The sequence below is a fragment of the Calypte anna genome, chromosome Z (assembly GCF_003957555.1).
Source record: "Calypte anna isolate BGI_N300 chromosome Z, bCalAnn1_v1.p, whole genome shotgun sequence".
NCBI classification, from domain to species: Eukaryota; Metazoa; Chordata; class Aves; order Apodiformes; family Trochilidae; genus Calypte; species Calypte anna.
The window spans coordinates 49,949,173-49,972,012 of NC_044274.1; the positions used below are offsets into that span (position 1 = coordinate 49,949,173).

Here is a 22,840-nt window from a genome sequence, read left to right on the forward strand (position 1 = left end):
AAAGTGCCCAGAAAAGAGAGGAATGATTAGACTTTGGTAAATTTGCAAGATGCTCTTTGTGATCTTGGGGCTGCATAAAAGAAGAGATAAAAACGTACAGAACGGGTGCAGGGAGGTGGACTGAGACAAATGCCTTGGTGCTTTCATGGAGTTAGATTGATGAGAGCTCATGCTAACTAACACACTCTAGGGTGAATTAGCTGATCATATAGTTTCTCCAGCTGCTTCTGCTGTTACTATGGACAAGGGAGAAAGAAACGTGCCTGTCCATGATTTGCGTATTGGAAATCTTCAGAGCGTGAAAGTGCCACTGCTTCCAGCCAGCCATCTCCCAGAGCTGATTTTTTTTTAGTGTGGGACTAAGTATTGCTGAGTTTTAGTGTCTTTTTATAACTTTTCCCTTTTACCTCTCATTATAACTCACTGTGATTGGGTTGACCAAGTTTAGTCAGCTTTGAGAGACTGGTATAGATCTCAGGAACTGTAACTCCCTGCAAGATCTGTGTAAGTGAGAGGCTGGACAGAAGACAGATATTTCATGGTTACTCACTTAGAGAAAAGCTATTATTTGTAGTCTTTTATATCACAGCAGGAAGTTGAAATGGGGAAGGACATTTCAGACAGAATCAGCGTGCTGTATGGTGCATAGAACTGCTTGCTTTCCTTCAGAATAAAAACTGCTATCAATTGAAAGGATGGAGAGTAATAAATTTCATTCTGAAAACTGGGTATTTTCTCTTCAGAACATTATCCTTGTAGCCAGGGATAATTACATCTCTGAAGAAAATCCATGTAGGTGTATTTGAAGTCCTGAACTGTGGTGTCTAGTGCTTAAATGAAGACTGGTATGGTTTCATATCAGTGTGAAACAGTCACTAAGAGAGTGCAAAGTATAAATTTTTTTCTCTCATATTTTGCAGGTTGAGCTTTTTCTACTGCTGTCCAAGACTCAATAGATACTCTAACCAGTATTCGTCAGGTCCCCCTGCAGCTTAACAACAGTCCTTCTTTGATACAAGATGGAGGAAGCATACAAAGACAGGACTTCGTTAGTGAAAGGGGCAAAAGATATTGCCAAGGAAGTGAAGAGACAAGCAGTGAAAAAAGTTAATAAAGCTGTTGATAAAGCTCAGGATGGCTACACACAGAGGTCCTATAGCCGATTTGAGGATGAGGAAGAAGATGATGATTACTATGCCCAAAGAGGAAATTATAGTGTAGAAGCTAATGATGATGAAGGATCAAGTGAAGCAACTGAAGGCCATGATGAAGATGATGAAATTTATGAAGGGGAGTATCAGGGTATCCCCAGCATGGGGCAGAGCAAGGATGGCATGGTGGCCTTAGGTCAGACTATGCATGATGAATATAAGGATCGTCATGAGCTGGAAACAGAAAGAAAAGCTGATGAAGAAGAGCTAGCACAGCAATATGAACTGATAATACAAGAATGTGGCCATGGTCGTTTCCAGTGGGCCCTCTTCTTTGTGTTGGGAATGGCCCTAATGGCTGATGGGGTTGAAGTTTTTGTAGTTGGATTTGTCTTACCCAGTGCTGAAACAGATATGTGTATACCCGATTCTGGATCAGGATGGCTTGGTGAGTAAAGTCTTTTCTGTCTTTGTGCTCTGTGTTACATACAGTACTCCTACATATGTATTTGTTAACACCAGTGTTTACAAAAAAAAATGTTTGTATTGAATATAAGTAAGCCACCCACAGAGTGCATTAACAAACTAATATGTATTTAATAATAATAATCAAAATTTTATTCTTTAGATATTTGTTTTCTCTTCCAGTCAGTAAATATTAATAGATCACTACAGTGATCTGCACAGTAAAAGTGTGAGAGAGGAATACATTTTCTTCTCTCATGCAAGAGTAGACATCCAGATGAGCAATTTAAAAAAAAAAAAAAACCAAACAAAAAAACCAAACTCAAACAAACCACAAGAGTGTATCATACAAATGATTGTCATGTTGTCACATGTCTTGTGACATGTGACATACAACAGATTGTCATGTCACATACTGCATGGGAGCCTTCTCAAGGGCGAGATGAAATGCAATCTGGGAAATGCCATCAGGGGAAAATGTTGTCTTGCCATTTCCCTCCTTCTGTTTTCTCCTTTTATCCCAGTGGCTGCTGTTTGGCCATGCAGAACATATGATGTTTATTTTGAATCCAGGGGGACAGAAATGGAGAAATGGTTGGATATATTCCAGGGGTATGGTTTTTTGTGGTTTTCTGTTGATGTGGACATGCTGTGTCTCATCCAGTTGCTTATTTCCTCCCACTGTGGGACCAATATTCAGGCTGAGCCTGCCTTCTGGGACTTGGTGAGAGCTCCAGCACTAGGGCCAGGTGTGTGCTTGCCCTCCCTGGGCATGCCCAGGCACAGCAGGTAAAGCAAGGCTCTCAGGGGCAGGGACAGGGAGAGAGGGTGTAGGAATGGTTTCCCAGGAAGAGGGGAAGCAGAAGGATGGGGGCTTGGAACATGGCAGAAAATTAAATATATGTGTGTGCATGAGCAGCTTGGGCTTGAAGGATCCAGGCTATTACCAAAAAAAGGTAATTTTCTTATTAAATATTTAGGAATGTTTGTCTTCTAGCAGAGGAACTGTTTATTCTCTGCATCTTTACTGCATATGGTTCTGCTGCAAAAGTCTCATTTTAACTTAGCTTGGTGTCCTCATTTTATTCCTTTACTCACTATCAATTAGAAGGACCCTTAGATACCAGCTGCATCAAAATTAGATTCAGAATTTTAAGTAGCAGAGGCTATTTGTGCTACTTAAATAACACAGAAGTTTTCTTGGTAGACTGTTAAGCCCATGACAGTCTGGATTCCTGATGTATCATTACCAGCAGTTTGGCTCCATAGTTTTAAGACCATAGTCACCCTTATTTATATTTCTAAGCCTCCCTTCACATCATGGAATCACAGAATGGTATGAGTTCGAAGGGACCTTAAAGATCATCAAGATCCAATCCCCCTGCATGTGTAGGGACACCTCTCACTAGACCATGTTGCTCAAGGCCCCATCCAACCTGGCCTTGCATGAGCTTTTAAATCATGAGTGTAATCAGGAGCTGAGTTCTCAGATGGCTGAGTCCCTGGGGTTATTCCTCGTCATTTGATCATTTGTTGTTAGAAATTAGCTTCTCTGCCTATTTTTACAGTGCAGTGATTAAACTTAAAATAAAAAAATTATCTGAGTTTGTGCAGCTAAAGAAACTGCATACAAATAATCTGTTTGGTATTACTTGTTTACACAGATATACAAACATCCTATTTGTCATGCTTGGACCTGTCAGTTTTCAGATCTAATTTTTTTAGGATGAAAGTATATAAACATGGCTATTTATAGCCATTTTGAAGGTCTGTAAGTATTTCAAAGAACAGAGAGAGAGAAAATGAAACAACCTAAAAATGGTATCTAGATAAATGTTACTGTGTCAGTGCAGATAGTAATAGCATACAATTTATAAAATAAGTGTACTCCAATTTGCTCTTAATGTTATTTTGTTAACCAGTACTTGATAGCTAAGGATATTATTGAACTCTACTAATGAATTTTTAGAAATTCTTTCTATTGCTGGAACAAAGATGATGGATCTCAACGCCGTTTTTTAATTTCTTATAACTGGGGATTTTTACCAACAAAGTGAATGGTCAAAGCTGTCTTTGTTCTTCAGGATGATAACAATGTAAGGATACCCACCTAATCTCTCTGCAACTAGTTCATATGGAGTTAAGGAAAAGAATGACATTATGCAACACTAAGATGGAGCTTCATGATGCTTACACATTCAGTAGCTGACTGATCCACATATGCAGTCACAGAATCACAGAATCATGTTGGAAGGAACTTTGAGAGATAGACTCTCTGAATCACAGAGTAGTCAGACCAACCCCACTGGCAGAGCAGGATCACCCAGTGTAGGTCACACTGGAATACCTTCCACTTGCATTAAATGGTAAACTGGGAAATGGATCTTTTCATAATTAAGACACTTTGAACACTTTAGTACTCTTGGCTTCTCTGTCACAGAGAATACTCAACACAGCACTGAATGCTTACAGAAAGCATCTTTATACAGTCATAGCTAGGCTCTCACAGCCATGCCTTTGTATTATTTCGCTATTGTGATTTCACATCATAATCATATCCTAAGTGGGGTCTTCCAGTAAGGCATAATTTTTTTTTTCATTATTATAATTCCATAATCCAGAGAGGTTTAATGCTGTTAGAATACTAAAGTCATGAGACCAGTGCTATAACTTATAGAGTGGAATTGGTACACATACACAGTATGTATTTTCCAGGTGATTTTCTAGACTGATAAGAAACACATTTAGAACATTTTAATTTCTCACTGAAAAAAGTGGTAAAAGCTAATTTTAATCAGTGGTAAAAGCTAATTTTTCATACATCATGTCGTGATAGTTTATTAGGGAACATGAACTCATGGATTGTACGCTGGCTTGCTGTTTTAAACAAAGACCAAGGTTTAAATTCAACTGGGCAAGATCATATAGCTTGGACTATTTGGATCATACAGGCTCATTGAGCCTGTATGGATTGTCTCTGTATCTGACAGAATTCTGGGAACATGCAGCAAAATATCATTGAATAAAAGTCTACAGAACCTGAATCTGACAGGACCATTCTGTATATATTCAGGCATCTACGTGCCTAGTGGGATTCTCTAATGTGTCTAGACATCTCACTATATGATAAGACGCCTTCCACATATTCTTAGAAACATAAATATTTAGAAAAATCTAGAATCAAATTGTTGTTCTCAAACTGTGGCTTTTCTTCTGGGCATTTGGATAAGTTTCCCTCCTGCAACTTCCCTTTTATAGAGATTTTTCTTGTCATGCTCAAAATAAAATGATCTTAAGAAAATTTTATGTTGAGTTTTCTTTGAAGTTCAGTGCTTGTGCTACTTCTTTGTTTTCCCATCTATCAAGTAGCTATAAGTCTCTATGTAGGCCAGATACCTAGAGACATCCTGATTTGTAGGTAAAGAGCTTTCTTGGAACAGCTAATCTTTTTGGGGGATCGTGATTTAATATAGAAGCTAAAGATTTTGTCTTTGCTGATTCCATAGAATCACAGAATGTTTTGGGTTGGAAGGGACCTTAAGATAATCTAGTTCCAACCCCTCTGCATGGACAGGGTCACCTCCCACTAGACCAGGTTGCTCCAAGCCCTATTCAGCCTGGCTTTGAACACCCTCAGGGATGGGGCACCCATAACTTCTCTGGGCAAGCTGCTCCAGTGTCCCACTATCCTGACAGGGAAGAATTCCTACCAAGTCCAAATCTAAATCTACCCTCTAATCAAGTCTAGTCTAGTCCAGTCTAATCTAATCTAAATCTATCCTCTTTCAGTTTAAACCATTATCCCTTATCCTGTCACTCCATGTTCATGGAGTTCCTCCCCAGCTTCTCTGTAGGTCTCCTGGAGGGCTGCTATAAGGTCTCCCTGGAGCCTTACCATCTCAAGGCTGAATAACCCCACATCTCTCAGCCTGTCTTCAGAGGTGAGGTTCTGAAGCCTGTCTTCAGAGGGCTTCAGCCCTCCGTTCATCTTCATGGGGAATTAATTTATAGTTAGGTAAATATTTTTTTTGCAAGCTCTTTTCTTCTTGCTGCTTGTAAATAAATGTACATTTAAAGTTTGAAAAAGAGACATGAAAACTAAATTCACTCATCAGCTAAGATTATTCTTGTTTGTGAATTATTCAAAATTGGTTTAAACCAGCCTAACTAATGCTAGATTATATTACACTAGTGGCTTAAATGAAATTATTGTCTTTAGGGACTAGTCCAGAATACAAAGACTGAAACAAGAGGAAGTTTAATACACGGGGCATCTCACTTTCTGTTATGCATTTCTTCTCAAAATTTAGATATTTAGGACTATTTCAAAGCAAAATCTACTGCAGATGTTACAGTTTTCTCCTGTCTACTTAATTTCAGTGATACTTAATTTGACAGCATGGTTCCTCTGCACACTGTCATGAAGAAGAAATAAACAGTTAACCATCTCTTTGACACATCTTTACTTATTAAATCCTCCACAGGCATGCCCTTGTCATGTGGGTGGAGCTTGCATGCCCTTGTGAGGTTGTGAGCTCTGCTGGAGGGGGCATTGCCTCCAGTAGGGTCTCCCATGCCAGACAGATCACAACTGAAGGGTCAGACGAAGTGTGTCCCTGGGCAGGATGGGCTCAGCAGCCTTCAGGCAGCCATCCTAGGAGAAGGACAACTCTAACTCCAAACCCAGGCAGATGGAGCTCGTTTAGCTCTGTAAGGCCATCCATCCAAGAGAAGGACACTCTAACTAAACCTAATCCTGAGGACTTCGCTGTCACCGACCAAACTTGCTGGGCCCAGGCAGATGAACCTTATGAGTGCCAGTTCTGTGCATGCTGTGCCTCACCTAAAAAATCTACAGCGCAGTCCCGAGGGATAAACCCACACTTGTAAATCCCTGCAGCGACAGGCGGGGGATGAAACAGTAGGGGAAAGGGGCACTGGAAGCTGCAGACCCAACCCTGCATGCAGGCAGCTCAGGACATTGGTCACTTGAGACTGACACAGGAGATGTCAGTCTTGTTGAGCAGCATCCTGAGTGACCAAGCAGCCTTTTTCAAGGAGAGCACTGCTTGCTCCACATGGAGAGGTGCCTAGAAAAGGTGGCTTAACCAAAGTTCATCTCTACTCCCCACCTGGCTGGCTATCCTTTGTCAATGGGCATTTTCTGTTGTGGTCAAAAAAAGATAAAGAGACACAGTGATACACCTGCCTCTAAAGGTGCATTCAGATTGACAGTCGCATGTTAGAATGTCAGAACCATGCTTGATACAGCGGACAGTGGGCATCCTGAGTGTCATTCTGCTCTAATTGCTCATGAACTCTCATGACTTAACATTGACATTGCTGCTGTCAGTGAAGTTCATCTTCATGAGGAAGGCAGTCTTAAAGAACATGGTGCCAGCTACATATTCTTACCCAAAAGACACATGTCAGGAATTGGCTTCATGATTAAAAACTCCATAACCTCAAAACTAAAAAATTTGCTGACGGGACATTCCAATCACGTTATTTCCTTACACCTCCCACTACACAACAAGCAATATGTTGTTCTCTTCAGTATTTATGCTCCAACTCTCCAAGGTGACCGTGCAGAAAAAGCCAAATTCTACACCAACCTGCATGACCTCACCCAAAAGGTTTCTGCAGTTGATAAGATCATAATCCTTGATGACTTCAACGCCAGAGTTTGAAAGAACTATGAAGCCTGGAAAGCAGTACTAGGCAAGCATGGTGTTGGAAACTGTAATGACAATGGACGCCTCCTGATGGAGCTTTGTGCTGAGCAGCAGCTCACCATCACCAACATTATCTTCCAACAGAAAGACAGCCTGAAGACAACCTGGATGCATCCTTGATCCAAGCACTGGCACCTCACTGACTACGTCTTAGTGCGCCACAGAAATGTTGGACATGTCCATCATACCTGAGCAATGCCCAGTGCAGAATGTCATACAGAGCAACTCCTTGTGTGATGCAAACTTACCCTCTACTTTAAGCCCAAACTTAAGAGGGGTGGCATCCCAAGGAGTAGGCTCAAAGTGAACAGTCTTCAAAAAGATACAGTGAAAAACAGCTTCCAGGTAAAACTTCAATCTAGACTTTTAGATCGTCCCATAGATCCTTCTTCTGAAGCTCTTTGGCAACACATTAAAAATAGTGTCCTGCAGTCCTCTGAAGAATCCCTAGGGTTCTCCTCAAAGAAAAACAAAGATTGGTTTGATGAAAACAACAAAGAGATCCAAGAATTGGTGACAAAGAAGAGAACCGCTCAGCAAGCACACCTTGCTCAGCCCTCTTGCCACGTAAGAAAAGCAGCCTTACATCTTGCATGCAGTGAGCTCCAACAGAAACTTCAAGACATCCAGAACAAGTGGTGGATCAACCTAGCAGCAAAGACTGAACTGTGCACAATTATGGGTGATCACAGAGGGCTCTGTGAAGTGCTGAAAGCAGTGTATGAACCCACACACCCCAGGTTGAAAGCCCTCTGCTTAGTGCAGATGGACAAATGCTTCTTGCAGATAAAACCTCCATCCTGAACCTATGGTCTGAATATTTTCAGACTATCTTCAGTGCCAGATATGTAGTTCAAGGTTCAGCAGTTGTCACAGTTTAACGCTTGCTCAGCAATTAAACTGAATTACAGATGATCCCTATTAATCCCCTTCCCTGATAAAGAAATAGAGAGAATAAGGGAGAGAGACCAAAGGAAGTCTTCCATCATCCCCACATCACCATAGGTGAATCAGAGCTTAACACAGTCCAGCAGTTCAGCTATCTGTTATGCATTATTTCCTCAGACGCCAAGATCAATAAAGAGATAGACAACAGATTAGCAAAGGCATACAGTGCATTTGGAAGATTTCATAAAGGAGTTTGGAGCAATAAACACCTGAAGAAAAGTACAAAGATCAGTGTCTACAGAGCCATTGTACTGTCAACTCTTTCATCTACCACGACCACCTGCGACTCCTTGAACGCTTCTATCAGTACCGCCTCCGTACAATCCTAAACATCCATGGACTGACCCTGTGACCAATGTCCCTGTCCTTGCAAGGGGTCCCTTGCCAGTGGTCACCAGTATGGAGGCGATGATACTGATGTAGCTGTGCTGGGCAGGGCACATCTCCAGGATGGAGGATCACCTCCTCCTCTCTAAGATTGTGCTCTGTGGTGAGCTTGCCATTGGGTGCCGCAACAGAGGAACCCCAGAGAGGAGATACAAGGAGAAACAATCCCTCAGCTGTGGCCATACTGATGGCCAGCAGTGTCCACTCCGGCCTCCAGTCGGGAGACATGGAGACACCAGCCATAACTGAGCTTCTGACTCCTTTGAGAACACAGTAGGATCAGTCTTGAGGAGAAAGGACAGTGCAGAAAGAGCCATACCTTGGCTGTCCCCTCACAGGAGACTTTCTGCTGTGCCTTTTGCAGCCACACTGTCTGTCCCACATTGGCCTTTTCAGCCATCAGAGCGCTTGCAGCAAGCCTGGGGAGACCTTCTGAAATCTTCATTTGCAAAGCCAAGCCATGATGATGATGATGACTTATTAAAAGATGTGAATAGCCTGCCACAAAGTCATCCTCACACAGCAATGAGTAAAATTCGTTCTGCTGCTGTAAGTAGGCATCTATATATAGTACTGTTCTCTTTTATTGTTAAATATTACTCTAGGTGAGATTTATTCCTTGTTCCTGCTCAGAATACCATAGGATAAAGTGAATGTTGCCTGGTTATATGCCAGTTATTATCAGGGTACAAGATTTGTGATGACATAACAGACTACAAATGACATAAAGTAAAGAAAAAACTGTTTCTGCTGTTCTATATTTTACTGTTATGCCTAACTAGTGGATATTTTTGACTTCAGGGATAGAGGTAGAGATTCAGAACTAGTGTTTCAGTGTGGATTCTTTCCTGTGGTATAAGTTTTATTGAAGAAAGCAAGAATGCCAAAATGTTAAGTACTTACATATGTCTCCAGGAATTACTGTATTCGCAAGAAATGCATCTAGATTAAAATACTTACTGAAACTATAGCAAACCTTTGAATGCAAGGAATCTCACTGAAAATAACAGTGAGAGTCCATGGTGCTTATAGTCTTTAGCAGTGATAGAAAGGTTTAGAAATAGAGCTGTAGTCATCAAAATGTGAGCTAAATATACCAGAGCAAGGTGAAAACTGCTCTGTAGGATTAATGTCTTATTTCTTCAGAAGAAGATGCTGCAAATACAAACTCCATCTTGCATACTGTTCACCTTTGGTACAGTTCAGTTCTTTTGCAATGACATTATTAAAGTACTCCTACTGCAGTGCTGCTTCTGCTTGCCTGCCAAATGCAATTATTTCAAGGAGAAAAATTAAAGAGACAGATCCTTATCCACCCTAAGAGCTACATTATGTGGACCAGTGAAGATAGTGGTCATGTTTGTTTTTCTTTTAGGAGGGGAAAAAAAGGGACAGGGGAAAACATACCTGGTGTAATCACTGTCTGCTACCAACTGGACTAAGCTCAAATCACTTGGAATATCATGGGCTTCTAACAATACAGGAACCAGGAGTGCAGATTTAAACCATTTATGAAATGCAGTGTACTCAGTCCTCTATGCTGTTGTTGGCTCCCTTTGTAAACCAGTATTTAAGGTGGGTGATAGCTCTCCTCTTTCTGAAGCTAGTGCTATGGGGAAAAGCAGAACCACCATGTCAAATGTTTTTCCCCTTTCACACCATTCCTGCATACAGCTTTGCTGAGTAATACAGGCTATCAGACACCATTAACTTATATGTTTGCTCTTTGTTTTTAAGAGGATCCTCATTTAGCCTGGGGTTAAATAAACTCTTGCCCTGGCTAAATACCCAGTTTCAGTCATGCAGTTTTAACTTGAGTAACACACTCAAAAACACACGGAGTGACTGCACTGCAGTTCATAGCAGAGAGCCTTGGTGTTTGCATGCATTTTCATCACAACCAAATGATGTTTTAACCAAGCCATTTTTTGAGAGCTCTGTAAGTAACATAATAAAAGTTACTTATTCCTTTTATAGCTAAATAGAACCAATTACAATCATACACCAAGGAATAATGTCTGACATCGATCAGTGTATGTACAGCTAGTAAAGTAATAGGACACTTCTTGAGCAAGATATTTGTTATCAGAATAAAACATTTCTTCAAGACTTAAGCTATGCTTACTTCAGCTGAATTTAAGTACTACAGTGGATATTGGAAAACCTACTTTTATTTAGACAATGAAAAATGCAAAGTGCATTCAACAGATGTGCTTGTAAAGATTGCATGCCTAGCCAGTAAGATACTTGTACACTTAACCACTTACAAGCACACATTGCCACCATGTACAAATACACCTGAACTGTCTATCTGCACACAAAAAATAAAGCTGAATAATTCTCCACTCTCAGTAATCTTTCATAGTTCTGTTTCAGAGATTGATTGTGCATAAAATAGTTAAAAATCACTGTACTGCTTTTTTATGCAAAGCAGGTTGTTTTCTGGCTCTTCCTATCCCCTCACAGATGAATGATTTTGCCATTTATGTCACACAGATTTATAATCTCACATAAGTGGTCAAAAGGAGGAAATGCCTCCCAAAGGAAAAGCCTAAGGGCCACAGTGATTTCACACATTTAATTTAGCTGCTACCTCCACTTTTTCCTCCCTCTCTCAACAGACATGGGATCTTTGGCTGATGATACATCACTTCCTAAATCAATGTGTCAAATGGAGTTTTTAAACTGGACTGAACATTTTAAATATGATAGTGCACTCTCTTCCAAGTCTCTGGTTAATTCTGCAATACAGTTAAATTAAGATCTGCAAACAGGCATTATTAGAAAATTTTATCTTTATTATTTGTGTATTTGTAATTTTGCACCTTGCATCAAGTGTTGAGCTGTGAAATGACAGAGGGGAAGTATGAGCTCCTTAGCAAGAAGAATAAATATTTTAACTGAGAAAGTGTTAATGAACTTCATTAACACACGGAACAAATACAATTTAATTGTACTCTGTCACAACTAAGTACATTTCTTCCTATACATTTTATCTATGGATTTAGTCAATCAAGGATTTCAAAACCTTTCAAAGTTTCACTTGTTAGTTTATCTTAAACCATCAGTATTTGGAAGAATCGGAAGGAAACTGTATATTGCAATAGATGGGTTTGAAATAGCTACTTATTCCAGACCTTTGCATTGTTTAAGGGAATGTCAGTGCTTAAAAGTGTGGCAAACAATTTTTTAAATCTACTCAGACCACTTGTTACCACAGATGTAATTCCCTCCTTGCAGTGGGCACATTGTAGTCTTACTGTACACACCTGATTCCCATGTCTGAAATTTAATATTGTTTCAAATTTAAGTAATTTGACTACCTTCATAGTTGCTGAAAGAACTAAGTCACAATAACATAGAGACATAAATACTTAAATGAAGGAATAATCCCATGTTATTCCTAGAATAGATACATTATTATAAATAAATTTTGAAACCATTAATGCAAAAACTTGTTTAATAACAGCTATGGTTTTAGTTAATAGTTTGCTCAGGACACTCTTCCTTACTAAGAATTTTAACAATTTTTTTTTTCATTTATTCTTACCCATTTTCCAACTCATTTTCAGCCTGTGCAGAATGGGAAGGCTTGATAGGAGACAATGATATAAATGCAAGGTTTTACAGTTCCATGTACTACATCAAATTAACAGGCCAAAGGAATATGGCAGAATTACTCATAGGTTTATTATTTGACCAGAACTGTGGGTGACTTTGAGAAATTCTGTCCAAAATTTTTTCTTTCATTGAAAAATCTCACATTTACACCCAGGCCAACTCTGCTATTCAGACTTGCAGATGGGTACTTCCCTACCACTAGTTCTAAAATGTTGTTCCTGGCTCTCTTAAACCAATGACCCTATTACCCAACATCCACCAGTCTTTGTTCCATCTAACTGAAACAAAGACAAGCATTTTCAATATGCAATACATATGTCAAGTTATCCTATCTTTCCTTAGAAGAAAACTTTTGTCAGGATAAACAAGTTGTGGACAGCAAAAAATTTATCAGGCAGACAGAGGGGGTTTTTTCTGACTTTTTTGGGGGGGGTTGCAGAAAGTCAGGAGAGCTTTGTAAATTAATTAAATTAAGAAAGCAGTGTAAAGTGAGACCGGCTTTATATCCATAGTATTAAAAAAGTTGTACATACTCTAAGGGTTGCAAAGGTTTCCCATCTGCAAATTTCTTCATGTCATGTTAACTGGACTGAAATTATTTGCTGCATACTGGTTAGCACTAGAGAGTCTCATACAAAGTTAAGGGAGTATGGATTAATATTGGCCATGTTATGCGTGTCTGTATTGTGCTGAGTATTGCTTTTTTCTGGCATTTGTCAGAACCTGCTCATTTCACACAGCACAAATATTTTCAGATTTTTCACCAGAATTCAGGGCAATTTTCAAGGTCTGTGCTGAAGTTGCTACTGGCAAATATTGTTAAATGGAGATCACGAACTGATAGATACAGTCATCTAAATAATTTTCCATTTAGACATTATTACAGTGCCTTCTGGCACTGTTGTGTACATGTAATTAAAAAGCCTGTTTAGCATCAACAGCACCTGCAGGTGTATTGGCAACAATCAGAGGATTATACTGATCTGTTATTCTTCATTCTGACATTGGATTAGTCAGTCTATTTTAATGACTTTACATGGGAAAGCAGGAAGAAGCTGTGGAACCACTAGCAATGGAAGTTGCCTTTTTCACTCGTACCCTGTTGTGTGTTAGGTGAGGTAGACCAGGTCTCTTGTCAGGCACTTCAGGAAACATGTGTGATTCAGACCCTTTTTTATACAGGCAACTTGTTCCCAATGAAGTTAAGCCTCACTTAATGCCTTTTTTTCTGAAACCAGTGGAAAGCTTTTCGTTTTGACATTTTTGGTTTTTTGTTTGTTTCTTTGGTTTTGGGTTTTGTTGTTGTTTTGGTGGTGGTGGTTGATTGTGTTGTTTGTTTGGGGTTTTTTTGGTATAGTTTCTCTTCCACCACCTTTTTGAAAAAAACTTTAAAAAAAATTTCTTGTACTTACAAGGAAAAAAGTTCACAAAATACTGGAATATAGTTACAGGAAGGAGACAGTGGTTTATATAACACTGAAGAAATAATAAAGTGTCAGGTTTAATATTGTACAGATCCCTTCTCTGGGAACATGATTTTACTAATTGGTTCTTAGTATCATGTGCTTTGATTTGCTGAGTAGGAGGTATCAGTTATCTGTGTAGGTGCGTATACATTGGCTTTTTTTTTTTTAAATTCAGCACTAACACAGAGTCAGAAGCAGGAAAGCAAGCAATAAATAAACATTCAAGCAATAAGACATGGAGCCAAAACGAACGGTTTTAATACGAATTGAGATGATAATGTAGATGACTCTGTAGGCAATTTAAAGCTTTACTGAAATACATTTTTTAGCTTTGAAATTTAATTAATCTCTAGTTATTGCACAGTGCCATGCACCATTCGATCATATACAGCATTTATAATCATTCTGATTCCCAGGATTGCCACAGAAGTGCATTTCAAATTGCAAAGTCACAGCAATTTCTAGCATGACAGGGTCAATTGAGAGATGGGCAAAGAGTGCATTGAATTTAGCATTTAAATCTGAAAGCAGAAAAATCCAGAGGAACCTCCACAGTTGCAGTGGAAGAAAACAGGAATTAGGGGTATTAGTATAGCTTAACTAGGTGTGGTTTATCTGGAGCTTGTCTGCTAGGATTTTCTCACTAATGCCAAAGAGAACTGTTGGATCTAAGAAGATAGAGTGCAAATAGCATGTTCAGTGATAGCACCTGGAGAATCTGTCCACAGCTTCATGTCATCAGCTGGGATTACTAGAGTTTTTGATAAAGCCTGTGCTCTGTACTGCACATTGGTAGCTACCATCATCTAAAAACAGTGTATATGTGAGAAGAAAAATACCATGTTAGCTAGTTATTACATCCATGTGTTTCTAAATTTTAATGCTTATTAATTGTTTCTGTAGTGAGTATCAAGAAAGCAGCCCTATTGGTTTTTTTTCTCTACAGTACATTGTTGGTTTATCTCGCCAAGCAATAGTAGTAAGGAATTAGCAGCGTGTTGCTGTGCTGCAATAATCATGACCAGGATTTGGCTTGTGAATTGTTCTAATGAGGAAAAAGGAATAATTCTAATAATTTTTTTTTATCCTGAGAAATCTGTTAGTGAATAAATAAAAAATAAACTAGCATCTGGTAGTAGATGGTGCTTTTTAAATAGTAGATTATACTTTTTATAATGATCTAGTTATTGATGTTACAAGGTTCTTAAAGCTGAAATGATGATGACAATGTACTGCAAAGGTAATGATTTACCATAATCTCAATTTTTCCTGCCTTATCAGAAAATACAGACAAGTAGTCTGTTACCTCTCACAATCTCTGCAGTTACTGGAGCTTCTTCTATGCGTTATTAATTTATCTAATATGGATCTGAAGAAAAGCAGGAATGGTTATCCCTTTTGTTATTACAATGTTTCAATTAAAATAATATCTGGTTACACAGGAAACTCATTGTGGGAGTTTGTGGGAATATTAGGTATAAGGTAAACGTCTACAACAGAGAGGACAGTTAGTAGCATATAGTCTCTTAAAGCAAGAAAATACTAGTTTTTTCAAAATTGACAGCTAATCTAAAGGTCCAGAGATGAATCATCTTTTTCTACACTTAGTACATAAACCAGAATTTGTCATATTAGCCCAATGAGAGGAAACAAAGTGGCAAAAAGGCCATTTTTTTTTCCTGACGGAATTACACTGAGCCTTACATGGCAAACACTGTGGGTTCTAAATCTCACACCTGAAATGTAGGAAAAAAACCCAGAAGTAGATATACTAGGCATGTAAGTTCAACATAAGTATGCCAAAGGAAACAAACAAACAAAAAACCTAAAACCTGAATGGGATTTGAATAAAGGATTGTTGTGGGACCCTTTGACTTTAATGTGGATGGTATTTCTTTTATAGCACCAGAAAACCTTAGATCCAACCTTTCCAGCTATGAGTTTTCATCTCTGGAATTTCACTCAGGTGGACAACACACTGGAGTAGATTCATGATTTGAAAACATATGCAAGTTGTTTTCCTGAAAAAGACTGTGGAGTGGGTTTTCTTTGTTTTGTGTTGTTGTTTTGTTTGTTTGTTTGTTTTGGGGTCCTATTTTCTGAAAGTGATATAAGGAGGTGCTTACTTTGGGTTTTTTTGTTGATGGAGTTCAGGCACTATATATTTTGTTGGTTTTATTTGATTAGTTTGAACTGTTACTTAAATACTATGTACTTTTGGTAGCCTTTATAGTGGCAGATTTTCTTGAGTGCTGTTGTACGTAAATACTAGAGAAACAGACTTTTAGAAATTCATAAATGTCTTTTTAAAATTGCTTTGGATGGAAACAATTTTTTTTTGTTTTTTTGCCTTCATGAAAATATTAATGATTCTGTATTTTTCAGCATGTTCCAGAAAAGGAGAAGAGCCTGTTCTTTTTTTTCACTGATTTTGCTGGGATTCATTATCTTCCTTTTTCTTGATATGGTGTCCTTTTCTACTGACTGTGGAAGATATCCAGAATGTCTTGTGCACTAAGCAGATAACAGAATATGCAAAAGCTCAATAGCCTGTCATGTCTTGTCAGTTTGAAATTATTACCACTACAGAACTAAGCATCCGGGTTACACAACTCTAAGTCATGCTTGAAGGTCTAAGAATCATTGCAGTTTGATAGACTCTGGACAAACTTTTATATTGAGACTGAAGAGCTTCAACATTTATTTTAAAATAGCTTTATACTTTTTATGTATTTAGACAGATATACCATATTACCATTATCAATAAATTCTAAATAGTGTAATAGTAAGTACAATGTCAGTGTTTGTAAATATGTATTAAGCAGAGGAGCAAAAAGCTTTGAAATGAATGTGTAATTAATCATCTTCACTAGACAGTATGAAACTGCAGATTGAAGACTGTCTGTAGCTGTTTTGAAATGGAATGTGGGAGGAGTGGATTAGCTTGAAGATTAATAATAGGAAGAGCCTGTTACACTGTGGTATTTGGGGATTTGCATATATTGCATATTATCAGGCAAGAGCAATCATTTCACATCTGAAGTTAAGACACAAAATGATTGCTGTAGGAAACAGTTCACATTTAGATAAAGAACATCCATGGCTTGGGAAGTCTTGAACTTGCAAAGACTCATCCAAATTTTTAATGTTAGTTAATATGGTCGCTGGCTCATACATTTGTTGGAAAAGAGGACCCATCATTTTTTTTCAGATGGCTTAACAATTGATGTTTTATTCCTTTAACCTCTTAAATCTACACCTTAAAAGCTTACAGTTCCATAGATACAGAGTTTGTTGCTTCCCTATGTCAAGCACATTTTAGACAAAAGAAGAAATAGTTATGCAGGATTATTAGTTTGTGGAAGTTCTTTATGTAAGAATGTCAGTGTTAGTACTTCTGAGGAGATGAATGGAATAATAAGACAAATTATGTCTAAATTTATAATAAGAATTGTAGATCCAATTTTCTGACTACTCAGATGTTTTTGGACATCCAAAGACAGAAGGTCTTGGAAAATGGAGTCCTGCAAATTCCAGAGTTATTACAATGTTCTTGTATTTGTTGTCTTACTGAAAAAGTCTTAGCTTTAGTTACTTCCTCTTATAAAGTCAATTACTCATTACATGTGACTGAAGCTAGTTGTGATTTTTTGCAAAGTCTTTTGTGATCAAAGAAACTAATAGCAGATTTTAATTTTGGTTCTGACAGATTATGATCTTTAAACTCTGAATATACTGTTTTTCACAGTTAAAACTAAGATTAATCAGAATATTTTTACTCATTATGCTACTTAAAGGCATTAGAGATTTTCACTATGAATTGTTATGTTCTGAACAATAGCATGTTCTTATGAAATGACTTTTTCTCCTCTTGGAGCTGTCTTAGAAACACATTTATAATCTCATTTTCCAAAATAAAGGTAATATTTTAATCTTATTTTTAGAGTCTTTTTTTTAAAGAGAGTACTTCCAGTGGCATGACAAATGCCAGTACTCAGACAAATGACCTAAGCAACACAACAGGAAGAAAACAACTTTGGGCTGGTTTTATATCTATTTATTTTAGGTGTGTTAAAGCAAAAGACAGCTGTCAGTGGGTCCCATATTCTGAGTCTCTCTGTTACAAGGATATAACTGCCTTTTATTTTTTCCCAGTGAAGTGTATGCTCACAGACTGGTTTCTCAGAAGGGTTTGGAAATCATTCAGATAATAGGGTATGAACTGCAAAAAGCAGTGGCAAGTAATGAAGTTATGGCAGCACAAGGAGTAACATACTGTTTAACTGAACCTCAGTGAATGATCATGTATGTATTTATTTTAAAATAAACTTTAATTTTAAAAAGTATGTTCCTATCATCATATTGTATGTCACATCTGCGTGTGCCTTGTGCCTCTGTAGAGGCACAGTGTGCCTCTAAAAGAAAAGCAGCTTTTTGTTCTGCTTTATTAGTAATTTCTCAAAAAGGACATACCACCCCGAGAATGACATCCTAGAGTAAGGTCTGTGCACATATATGTGCACTCATACAACTGTAGTTTTCATGACTACTGTTTAAACATAATGAGAAAAAGAAGCAAAGTCTGACCAACCATGGGATATTTAATTTTCACATAAACAAATTTATGCAAAAATAATGTATTATTTATGAAATATGCAAAAAAAATTAGTGTTTTCCTTTATGTTCTGAGCAGTAGCATGATATAATAAACAAGGAGCTACAAAGGTTGGAAAAGAAGGGATGACGAAAGATAAAATTATAATTAGATGTAATTGTTTACTGGCATTTGTTTGGCAGTGGTTGTTGCTTTAACTCTTCATAGAGTTCTCATTTGCTATCTGCCACTTTTATGGCTCACTGTGAATATTGCCACAGAGGGGAAAGAACTTAAAGAATGATTTGAAAGTTGAGGGGAAGGGAACTTCCTTTATGGACTGCAGGCAGGGTTAAGTTCTGTATAAGGAGAGACAGAAAACATGAAAAAAAGAGTCACGAAAATACAATGAAATAGGTGTAATTTGTAGCAGCTGCAGTTCATCCAGGATCAAAGTGATGCAGATCTTTGGTGAAGTAGAGAGCTTGTGAAGGGTTTGCAAAGCAAAGCAAACAGGAAAAAAAAAATCAAACTTAATATAATGGGAAAAATAAGGTGATGGTCCATCTTTAAGTCCAGCTTATTTATAGCAGTTTAATGGTAGGAACATATTATTTTTAGCAGCATCTTTTTAATGCTCTTCAGGAGAAATAAATGGGTATAAGAGAGGCCAAAGCACAACATGATGCCCAAAGGACATTCTATCAAAAAAGATAGGTTAATGTAAACTTCTGAGACTTGGACACTTTTTTCTTTTCATCCTCTCTTGATATTTCTGTCAATCATGAGGAAAATAGCTACTTGGTAAAATAAAGATAATTTGCAAAAAATATGTAAAATTTTTCTACATAAAAAAATATAAAACTCTTCAATTTTCCTTCTCTGAGTATTTCTAATGTTAGAGTGTTGACAGGATAAGTGAATGCTGACTGGACAGTGAGATGGATTAAGGACTGGCTGCACAATGGAGCCCAAAGAGTGTTGATCAGTGGTGCAGAGTCCAGATGGAGACCTGTGACAAGTGGAGTCCCCAAGGGATCAGTTCTGGGTCCAGTCCTGTTCAATATCTATATCAATGACCTTGCTGATGGGACAGAGTGTCTTCTCAGCAAGTTTGGTGGTGACACAAAGCTAGGAGGAGTGGCTGACACCCCAGAAGGCTGTGCTGCCATTCAGAGGGACCTGACAGGCTGGAGAGTTGGGCTGGGAAAAGTTTAATGAATTACAACAAGGGCAGGTGTAGAGTCTTGCATCTGGGAAAGAACAACTCCAGGTACCAGTACAGGTTGGGGACTGAGCCAGAAGAAAGGGACCTGGGGTGCTGGTGGATGGAAGGATGACCGTGAGCCAGCAATGTGTCCATGTGTCCAAGAAGGCCAATGGCAATCTGAGTTGTATTAGAAGTGGTTAGTAGATTGAGAGAGGTAATCCTCCCTCTTTACTCTGCCCTGGGAAAGCCACATCTGGAATATTCTGTACAGTTCTGGGCCCTTCAGTTCCAGAAGGACTGCTTGAAAGAGTCCAGCACAGAACCACAAAGATGATTAAAGGAGTGGAACATCTTCATTATGAGGAAAGGCTGAGGGAGCTGGGTCACTTTAAGTTGGAGGAGACTGAGGGGCAACCTCATTAATTTTGACAAATATGTGAAGGGTGAGTGTCAGGAGGATGGAGCTAGGCTCTTGTCAGTGATGTCCAATGATAGGACAAGGGGAAATGGGTGCAAGATGGAGCATAGTATGTTCTGTGTAAACATAAGGAAAAGCTTTTTCACTGTGAGGGTAACAAAACACTGGAAGAGGCTGCCCAGTGAGGTTGTTGAGTCTCACTCTCTGGAGACATTCAGAACCCACCTGGATGCATTCCTGTGTGAGCTACACTAGGTGGTTCTGCTCTGGCATGGGGATCTCTCAAGGTCCCTTCGAACCCCTAACAGTCTGTGACTGGGAAAACCAGGTAAACTTAATTTTAAAAGTAAAAATTAATAATTTTATTTAACTTTTTTGAAATCTGCTGGTGATGGAAATGCAGCTACTGAACTATTTTTGCTAAGTTCTTTCAATTACCTGTAACAAGCAAGAACAGGCTCTGCCTGCAGGTAGTTTCTACCTTCAGTGTAATACAATAACCTTTCTCACAGGAAAGACCTTAAAGTATCTGAGTGAATATGGTAAGCTACTTGATGAGCTTTGTCTCTTCAGTACCAGAAATCACACTGACTGCCTGTGCATTCTCAGAAAAACCTTCATTTTTGGTATAAACAATTCTAATCATAGCGAAGGAGCTATCCAATAAAGGTATGTTGCTAGACACCTCTAAAAAGAATATGGTAGTGTCTGAGTCCTTCCTGGTTTAAGAGGAAAAAGAACAAAGATATTTTAGTAATTCTGCAAAATCAGGATTTACCAACATTCTCACCAATATCCTTTGGCTGAAGACTAAGATCCCAGTAATAGCTGGAAAATGTCCACTGACACTCAAAGGTGTTTTGAGAAGGCATTTCACTATTGTTCTTAAGGAGCTTATTGCTCTTTCTTAGGTAAAGAGATAGGTAATATTCATGTGATAAGCAGTAATAGATTCTACCCTGAGAGAAGACAGTGAGTCTAGAAATATTCTGTGCTTTATTATATGTTAGCTAAAAAGGCAGCTGCATAAAAGACCTCGCTGCTGATACTGGTCACCATCAGTGGTAAAGAATATTGATAAAACCAGCACACTCACCTCAAGAAAATGTAACTCTCTATCTTGTTAATATACATTTAACACAATGTGTCCTCTATCAAAAGTTTTACAATGGTGTCTCATAAAGAAGCAGAGTGGACACTACTTGTACAAAACATGAGGGAGAAGAGGGACATTTTGCAGTGCATGAGACTCTCCAAAAATACGAGCACTTAAGATGTTAACATCTGTAACTTTAAAAAATGGAAATTCTAGTGAGTGACCTCTGTGTTAGCATGAAGTTAACCAAGCCCAGGTATTTAAATGGGTTTTCCTTCAGCTTTCTTTCCCTTCCCACCTTCTGCAGGGCTGAGGTAATCCTTGTGGAGGCCAGAATTTTATATAACAGCAAATAAAGCATAGCAATTTCTGGGGAATTTGTTCATTCTTGTAGCTGATCAAAAAGAGACGTGGGACAAGGATTGCTATTATCTTAGCTGTTTCCTGCACTGTAGCGGACATATAAGCTGGTAGCAACTGCTAGGTAGATAAAACACAATCCTGGAAGTTCAGTAAGAAAGAAGATTGAAAAGATTTACACATATCAAATAAAATACAAATCTGGTTTGTTCTGTCCAAAGCTGGAAATTACTTCTTATTCTGACAGTCTGCTCAATGTGTTGTGCATCTTTGCTAAGCGTCTCACAGAGGGTATGTGTCTGGAAAGGAAATGGTCTACATGTTAAGTATTTCAATGAACCTTTCTTTGGGAATGGACTTCATATTGAAAACATCATTAATGATAAAACAAGTCACCTCAGAATAGCTCTACCTATATAATTTAAAAATATTTAGCTAAATTTTAATGCGTGTTTAAAATCCTGTGGAAAAAAAACAGCAAACCAAAACATTTCAGTGGTTTTCCATATACAGGACAGTGTCTTTTTAAATAAAGCAGTAGACTGAAATAGGAAGAAAGAAAAAAACTGATCAAGTTGGACATTTTTTATTCTATTGGTCTGAAATGGAAAGTATCTTAGTCAGTTTTCTTTAGAGTTAACAGATTTTATACTCACTGATTAATCCCTAGCAGGAGTGCTTGTTCTGTAGAACTGTTCAGAAAAACTTGTTATGTAGGTGAAGTTATATTTTTTGCAGTATTTAACACAAATGCAGTTTATTACTGATGAAATAATGGCATTCTTTCTCCCATCCAGTCTAATTAGCCTTTTTTTACATTGAATTAGCTTGAGGCACCTGATTTAATAATTATATTAAGCTTTGGTGTGTCTAGTAACAGAAGATGAAGACACAGTAGGAAATTTCTTCTCCTACTAAAGCTAATCATGTAATTTCTATTCAGTGAGAAACAATGAAATAGCCTCTCTCCTGTTTGTTTTGTAAATACAGAAGATTTGGGTTTTGTGTGGTCAATTGTGATCAATTCTGTAGCTCACAAAACATCTTTTTTTGTGTGTATTGCAGGTAGCATAGTATACCTTGGGATGATGGTGGGGGCGTTCTTCTGGGGAGGCTTGGCAGACAAGGTGGGAAGGAGACAGTCACTCCTGATATGCATGTCTGTCAATGGATTCTTTGCCTTCCTTTCATCGTTTGTCCAGGGCTATGGCTTCTTCCTCTTCTGTCGCTTATTTTCTGGATTTGGGTAAGCTCCTCTGGTTTTCTTCATTTCCACAATTCTGTGTGCTAATAAAATTTCCTTGTTTGCAAAAATTCAGTATTTAATATAGAAATTTAGTCTTTGTCAGAGGCAAGGGAATTAAAAGAGGCAGCTTCCACATTCCTAAA

The 22,840-nt window shown here is 38.2% G+C and overlaps 1 protein-coding gene across 2 annotated transcripts in view; it reads left to right on the forward strand.

Moving 5' to 3' along the window:
* Positions 1–1,019: 1,019 nt before the first annotated feature.
* SV2C (synaptic vesicle glycoprotein 2C) overlaps positions 1,020–22,840 on the forward strand; it is a 79,781-nt gene continuing 57,960 nt past the window's right edge. For both annotated transcript variants that reach the window (XM_008503468.1, XM_008503469.1), the window contains exons 1-2: positions 1,020–1,599; positions 22,517–22,697. In XM_008503468.1, coding sequence (XP_008501690.1) covers positions 1,020–1,599; positions 22,517–22,697 — 761 coding nt within the window. The remainder of the gene's footprint in view (positions 1,600–22,516; positions 22,698–22,840) is intronic.